Here is an 8,050-nt window from a genome sequence, read left to right as displayed (position 1 = left end):
CATTACAGGACTGTCAAACACGTGACATATGTAACTGAGAAAGAGAGGAATATTCATATATGTCAATTACACAGATGGAGATTTTATTTACCTAATCAATGAGGAAATGCTATAATTCCACAGTGGTGAATGATGAGAGTTTCGTTCTTGTAGCATTTGAAGGTAAACATTATTGGACATAAATGATGAAAATCAAGGCCTCGTTTACATAGTTTATAAAATCAAGGCCTCGTTTACATAGTTTATGAGGAAATGCTATGATAGCGTTCTTTGCTAAATAAGATTTCAATACTTCGAACAACTCGTTTTAATTCGGTAGAGAATATGATGAGCTGATGCAATTTATGGAAATGGGGACCTTATTTGCATAAACACAGAGAATAATTTTGTAATACGTCACTCGAAAAGGTCAACATCATTTGGCGAATGTATGAGGTTGTGGAAGTCCATTTTAGAATTTAGTTTTAATCGTTTTAATACCTTCCAAGAATATAGGGCTTGCATATTTGGTAGAGTATATAGGATGAGTTGTTTTCTTTAAGTAAAATACATTGAATCACACACTGCTGGTCATTCCTTATTATAATGGAATAAAAAAAAAATCCAAAATTGTCGGCTTTACTTAGCTACTTTGCCTACACACCGGTTTTGGGATATAATTTTAACTAGTTGAATTGATTACCACTTATAAACCATTAGAACATTGTAGTCACTTATATGAAGAACAGCAGAAACGGCACATTAATTAAGGGCTTGAAAAATCACTGCCTTCATCCATTGATTCATATTCATATACAGATATCTTAGGGCTAGCTAGTTCATAATGTGCTTCCAGTTGCATTTACATTACTCTCCTTCCTTACAGACAAAATGGGCAGTAAGCTAAAGGGACTACTGGCTCTTTTACTCATCGTCCTGAAGGGGACTGGATCCACCTCAGCCTGCAGCAGCAGCTGTTCAGTATTCTGCGGCTGCAGCAATAGAGGCCTCAGCACTGTTCCCCAGTATCTGCCAACACATATCAGGGAACTTTTGTTACAAAGCAATGCCATCAGAACCGTCAATCAACGTGCTTTCTTAAGATACAAGGATTTGACTAGTATAGACCTGTCCTCCAACCGAATAACCTATATCCAGCCTGGTACATTCTCAAATCTACTACAGCTTAAAAGTTTGTATCTGGACAACAACAAAATAACTAACATTCAGGCCGATATAGTCTCAAGTCCACCACAGCTCCAAAGGTTGTACCTGAGGGACAACCAAATAACTTACATTCACCCTGGTGCGTTTTCAAATCTACCAAAGCTTCGAAAGTTGTATCTACAGGAAAACAAAATAAGCAACATTCAGCCTGCTACGTTTTCAGATCTGCCACAACTTAACACTTTGTTTCTGAACAACAACACAATAGCTAACATCCATCCTGGCACATTTTCAAATCTAACACAGCTAAGATGGTTAAATCTGCGTGATAACCAACTGGTGACTCTGTCCTCGACAATCTATGATGAGTTGTCAGCAATCTCTGTAGTATTTATTAACAACAACCCTTGGAAGTGTGACTGTAGGATAGTTCCCTTTAGGCTAAAGATGAATGGGTTTCATTCATTTGAAAATCAGATTACATGTTCTCAGCCAGACAACTTCCAAGGGCAAAAGCTTAAAGAAATCAATCCTGAAGATCTGATCTGTGAAGAGCCAACCGTTGTAAGTTTTCAGAGGGGTGACGATAACTCATTGGTGCAGGAGCTGACTCTTCATTTGATCTGTCAAGCTTCAGGGATCCCCTCACCTGACATCACAGTCACCCTCCCATCCGGAGTGAATGCAACTGTTGGGTCAGGTGGGAGGGTGACTGTGGAGGTGAATGGTACCATTAGCACAATCACCATAACAAATGTTACAGCATCAGACGCTGGCCTGTACACCTGCACTGCAGCAAACCCTCGTGGCTCCACATCTTCCACACTCTCTGTTGGTGTTCATTTGGATGTGCCCACGACTAATGCAATGGCTTCATCTCTTTCCATATGTACCACTGTCACTTCAACCCATCCCACGAGTAACAGCTACCTTGCATCTTCCCCCACTGTTCTCGTCCATTCTTTACCGTCAGAAGAACCTGAATCTGATCGTTATTTCTCCCTGTCTGTTCTAATTGCCCCCATCGCTGGTGCGATTGCTGGCACTGTCCTCATTAGTGGCATCATTCTCACAATGTGTTGGAAGTGGTGGACCAGAAATCGTTCTGTTGGCCCAAACCCTGGTGTTATTTTCAACAACACAGACACTAGAGATACTGTAACAACCAGCGGTCATGATCAGATACACTGTACTGATGCCTGATCATGATTGGCAGGTTCTGATGATGACACCACTCAAATCTTTTCTACCCAAAATAACTATCTCTGTGAAATGGAAGTATTGTAGTGACTGCTGTTCGTTTGTGACAGAGATGTCTGTTCGCACGATAACGTTAGAGAAGACCTGGATGGATTGTTTTTAATATTTTGGTAGGTCTTTATAAGACCTTGAAATGTTTGTTGTGTCTGAAATGTTTCAAGACAAGATAAACAAAATCTACTGCAGGTACCAAAATGGTCGTTTTCCTTCCAATTTAAATCTGAATTTTACAAGTAGAAAACGAAAACATTATCAAATGTTATGGTGTAGTCTTTTGAACATCGTCATCCCAAATGACTTTTTGATATGTCAATCAGGCCCTTTCATGACCAGTAACGAAACGATTTGAATTGACATAAAATGTTCTGACGTCTTTTTTTCCCTTGAACACTTTAGCAGCTTAAAGCAAAGTAATGAACTTCGAGTTATTTTAACTTCACAACGGAAGCCTTCAAATAGGCATTGCTTTAGTTCCTTTCTTTTTGGCTTGACTTCGAATTCGTGAACGAATATTCTAAGATAATACAAAAGCAGCCACGTTGGTCCTTTGTGCCATCGACATTTGAGTGGTACAGTTATGAATCTTACTATCATTTTGACGATGAGGTAACAGCAATCTAATTGGTTGGTTGGTTGGTTGGTTGGTTGGTTGGTTGGTTGGTTGGTTAGTTGGTTGGTTGGTTGATTGGTTGGTTAGACGTATTTATAAAATATACTGCTTAACTGGAAGATGAACATGGAAAAAGTCTGCGGCGAATGTCTGATGCTTGGTACACATGGTTTCAGATTCAACTTTCCCTTTGAGCATTCTCTTTTTATGTCCTCTTGCTACGATTTCGCTTAATGTTGTCTAGGAAACAAGGAAATATAAAACTGGTGTGACTTATGCCAAGCTACTACTGTAACATATACACAATCGTGTAAGATGAGATGAAGCAAGATTTGATCAGATGTGAATAGTGTATTGATAGATTCAGCGAGTGCACATCCTATTGTACTTATGCTACACTTATAGATAGATATAACGTTATATGAGCCTTTAGTACAAAATTTCAGCTTTCGTTCCACTGCTCATTGTCCTTTGTAAAGGGCAGGTCAACATCCCACTGATCATTGGACCTGTGTATATATGTATTGTACATATTTTCCGTCCTTCTTATGATGAACTGGAATGTATACTGGACTGAAGGGATCTGACAGAAAGAGTTCAGTTTGTGGTTTGATAAGTATTAACTATGCTGAATTACATATTTCATACATTTTTATTGATTTATCATTAACTTACTGTCAACAATACGTTTTGTAGCGTTACCTATTATATAGAATCTACTGACATCTATTATTTGTTCAGTTCATGGCAGATAATTACACTGTACCTTTTTATGTAAAGACGCTGCTTTTGATGATAGCAAGATCATATGGCGTGACAAAGTTCAATTTTATTTCTGTACATGAGTACCTAATGGTTATTTCACGTTAATATTTAGAATCTATGTTTGTTCAGATACGTTTTGAGCATTCACATGTTTATATCGCACTTCTTGTTGCGTGCAACACATTTTTCTAGGTTTGTAATAGTAACCTTGCTGAATAAACTGAAGAAAAGTCATATTGTTCGTGAATGTTATCAATGTCGCATTGTTTCCAGAAGACGATGTAACAGGAACCATTGCGCCCAAGGTTATATAGCACTTTAAAGTAGTCCAGTACATTAAAGAGGGAGAAAGAAATGAATGTATTTTAAACAAATATTCAAGCCTTACACACAACATAAATAGTTTGCTCTGGGAAGCTTTCGAGACGAACACTCTGTCTATTCTTCAACCCTAATACAGTCAGATCTCGTCTTGGAGTTCTCTTGTCACGTGACTTGATGTTGATCGTCGCGTGACAAGAGACAGTCACGTAAATGAATGTATGTTTGTTTGTTTTTTCTGTGTTTGTGTGTGCGTGTTTCTGTGTGAGTGTATGTATGTGTGTGTGTGTGTGTGTGTGTGTGTGTGTGTGTGTGTGTGTGTTTGTGTGTGTGCGTGTGTGTGTGTGTGTTTGTGTGTGTTTGCGTGTGTGTGTGTGTGTGTGTGTGTGTGTGTGTGTGTTTGAACACGATCCCCCTATAGTTTGCATGATTGATGAGAAAAGTCCGCTATATTGCATGATAAGACTCTCTTACATGTGGAACCTAAAACTTATCAGTTGACACACTGTGACAAATATTCCCATGCTGTCAAGGCCTCTCCCCATTGGCCCATGTCATTTGACCTGAAACGCTTTTAACCTGTTAGCTATTTTCAAATATGTCTTTACCATTTTTTACTGTTCAAACCTTAACTCGGTGTTTTTTTTTTCCATTGAATAACTTGTTGATTGGGGCAGGAATGCTCCATAGAGACTACAAAAAAAAAAAACAGATTGCTAGTTGGGTACGTTGGGTTGGTTGGCAGTGAGTCTAAACTATGTAAAATTGGACAGGACTGTTTCATGTGGCTTATGTTATTACTGGGGGTGGTTGGCGGTGCTAGATGGTTGACCAGCCAGGTTTGACTGTTTATCGTTTTAAAAAGCTATCTGCACGCTGCGAGCAGAAAATAATTCCCACTACTTAGAAATCATTCATGATGTTTCGAATCTTGCGGTAGGCCTTCTTCGCGGCCTTGCGGTAGATGTCGATGCGATAGGCGTAGACGATTGAATCTGAAAAGGTCGAGGTCTGCATGATGCCGTAGGTGATGTCCCCCCAGATCGCCATTGTGCTTATGTGAACTGTGATGCCTCCTAACTTGACCAGGGTCAGCAGGATTATTGACGGGGCCCAACAAACCCACTGGACCCCCACAACGATCCCGAAGGTCTTCACAGCTTTGAGGTTCTTCTGCAGTTGGTCAGCTTGGGTGACCCAGGCCTGTTTCTTGTCGTGTTTCTTCTGGTTGTCCCATGCCACTTTGGAGATCAGGCCGGCAATGTAGCACATGATGATCACACCGATGCCGCACAGGATTACGGCAACGACGCTCTCTGTACCACCGGGGATACACGGTAGCAGCAGGCTCACAGGCTTCGCGATGTCGACGGAAGCCACGTCCAGTGCCCAGGTTGATACACGCCCGACCCGTGCGAGCCCGACCAGAGGCGGCATCAGGGCGATGCTGAAGCAGGCGACCATGCCGAGGGCGAGTCGGTTGCTTGCCAGGTGCGAGGCGAAGTGGTATGGAAACGAGATGTGTACCCAGCGGCAGAACAAGAGACCTGTCTGGAGGTAGATGGTCAGACAGTTCAGGAAGGAGAATAGGAAAGCTTGGATCCTGCACCCGAGCCAACCGGGAGGTGCGCCGCTCAACAGACTGTGGATGGTGCTAGGGGAGTACATCAGGCACCGGGCAATGTCGCAGATGGCCAAGGCACACAGAAAAATGCTACCAGGTTCCTGAAAGAGGTTTATTCCTGGTTAACAAAAGGGTTCATATCTGCCTGAATCTATAACAATATCATATCCCATAGCCCTGTTTACCATATCTTAATGCAGAGGGGGGTTGAAATTCAATACTAAACTAGTAATTTCTTTCTACCTCGTATGTCATTTCTATCAATGTTAGAAATAAAACTGCAACAGAGACAAGAAATGTGTACCCCTGCATTCTTGCTGTACACACGAAAAGTTTATCACGTAAGCTGTAGTTTAAGGCCAACACAGTGTCAATCATAAGACTTTTAAAAACTTAGATTGATCAGAAAACACCTAGCCAAGCTTCTAGCAGCTCTTCCACTACTCAGCCCCTAGAAGCTTGATGGCCAACACCTCTAAGCCAGTAGAATTGTGAACACCATAATCTTGTTGATTTGTGCATATAATGTGCAAACTGATAATTGTCTGTTACCATCGTGTTGGAGGTGCGATGACTGGTTTCCATAATGACAGAGAATTATCAGCTCCTATTGGATGGCTTTTTATAGTGATAAAGAATCCTGAACTCCCATTGGTAACTCTAGGAATGGGACTTGTTCTCTCGAATTAGAGGTGTATGGCCACAAGCTCTCAAGGGGGAGGCCTAATAAGCCCCCGACAGCTAGATATTGTGTAACACAGGCTAGAAAGCACGTACCTGCATGTCGTTGGCAGTCATGATCACGCCTAGTAGACAACCGTTGCCGAAGAGTGCCCAGAGTGTGCAGACAATGAGGATGAGGACCAGTAGATATTTTATCGGTGGGTAGAGGGCGTACAAACCACAGTCGGCTGGGTTATAGCTCACTACCTCCCTGGTGACGTTTCCTGTAGTGGTGTTGCTGAAGATGAACTCGCAAGTGCCGACCTCGTCTGTGGCTTTTACGAGGCTGCTGACGCCTTCTGCCGTGATGTTGGTTACATTCTTGGCAAGGTCATAGATGACGTCTGCATGACGTGTCATAAAGTGATATAGAGGGCCACCGACGAGTTGTTCCGTGACGTTTGCGACTTTTGTGAAAGAGGCAGCCATGACGGAGGTCAAGTGTGTGGCGGCTTCAGATGAGATGTTGAGAAACTCCATACTTCTGTGTCTCTTGTAGGAATCTGAGTCCGGTATCTGGAAGCAAGAAAAAAATAGCCTCTAACATTTTCTGTGTTTGACTAGTAGTTACTCATTAATGATGTAAATCAGGCCTTCATTTGCATATTTTAAAATTTCTTCCAATAGTTACAAATGTCACATGTTTGAATTGTCTTATCATGGAATGCATTTAGTTTATGAAATGTCCTCATTAATCATTCAAATTAGATTATGATTTGCATTATTACAAATTTAATCATACCGAGCATCACTTAGGCTATCTACATACCAAAAATGATGATTTGTCAGCCCCTTCTAGAGTTAATTGATAATGCAAATGAGGTCTTCATTTGTATAGCTGAGAAATATTGATGTATAATTGATATCAATCAATATTTCTCAGTTATACATGTCACATGTTTGAGTTTCCTATCATGAGATACGGAGGACGTATAAAATTTCCTCATTAATCATGCAAATTAGATTATGATTGGCATAATTAGTATCTAATCATGTAGATTCAAGCTATCTACGACCCCAAAATCATTCCCATCAGTCAGCTCCTTCTTGAGTTATTCTCTTTCAAAGTCTGAAAAAAAGCCTCCTCCTGTACTTAAAAAAACCTCTGGGGGCCTTAACCTACACCACTTATTCTCTGTAGTCTCTACCAGACTAACTACGCCGGCCATAGGAAGACTATTTGCCAGGGTTTCACTTGCAGACCAAGGATGGCAGATTGGACCCTTTCTCCGTAGCCGACTCCCTTATTCACACTATTTGGCCAATTTCTACTATTTTCCCAGCCATCCGCGGGGCCTGGTAAAGGCTATATTCTCTGTCCCCAGAGCTATCTACCACTTACAAATTACGACCAGGGCATGTCTAGATCACGAGATATCAAAACAGAACGTTCCGCTGCAGTACCCAAACAAGCCGCTAGATGCCCCAAATTTTAAAAAGTTTTATCAAGACCTACTTACATACCAAATATCAATACAATCCATCCACGCTACTGAAAATATAAACTTCTTCGCAACGGTAATGAATCAATAAACATATAGTCCAAATAAATCCATAGACATATATGATCGGGAGTAGGTCTCTGAAGCTCAAAATAGTCG

At 41.1% G+C, this 8,050-nt stretch overlaps 2 protein-coding genes across 2 annotated transcripts; one reads left to right on the top strand and one right to left on the bottom strand.

Annotated features, from left to right (window-relative positions):
* The first annotated feature begins 870 nt into the window (after positions 1-870).
* LOC136437222 (leucine-rich repeat-containing protein 4B-like) lies at positions 871-2,349 on the top strand. The gene has a single exon (XM_066431703.1). It carries the CDS (start codon positions 871-873, stop codon positions 2,347-2,349), a length of 1,479 nt encoding a protein of 492 aa, XP_066287800.1.
* A 2,656-nt stretch (positions 2,350-5,005) lies between these two features.
* Positions 5,006-6,929, bottom strand: LOC136437221 (olfactory receptor 13G1-like). Its single transcript, XM_066431701.1, has 2 exons — positions 6,504-6,929; positions 5,006-5,827 (listed from the first exon to the last, which is right to left on the bottom strand). The coding sequence occupies exons 1-2, from the start codon at positions 6,927-6,929 to the stop codon at positions 5,006-5,008; spliced, it is 1,248 nt and encodes a 415-aa protein (XP_066287798.1).
* Positions 6,930-8,050: the final 1,121 nt, after the last annotated feature.

Source organism: Branchiostoma lanceolatum, chromosome 6, assembly GCF_035083965.1.
Source record: "Branchiostoma lanceolatum isolate klBraLanc5 chromosome 6, klBraLanc5.hap2, whole genome shotgun sequence".
Taxonomy (NCBI): domain Eukaryota; kingdom Metazoa; phylum Chordata; class Leptocardii; order Amphioxiformes; family Branchiostomatidae; genus Branchiostoma; species Branchiostoma lanceolatum.
This window is presented reverse-complemented; position numbering and strand designations above follow the sequence as displayed.

What these genes read in the sequence shown, in the direction of transcription:
- LOC136437221 (XM_066431701.1), bottom strand. Translation starts at nt 6,929, where the DNA reads ATGGAGTTTCTCAACATCTCATCTGAAGCCGCCACACACTTGACCTCC. An exon ending in TGACTGCCAACGACATGCAG is followed by an intron (nt 5,828 to 6,503) that starts GTACGTGCTTTC and finishes AACCTCTTTCAG; the next exon opens with GAACCTGGTAGCATTTTTCT.
- LOC136437222 (XM_066431703.1), top strand. Translation starts at nt 871, where the DNA reads ATGGGCAGTAAGCTAAAGGGACTACTGGCTCTTTTACTCATCGTCCTG.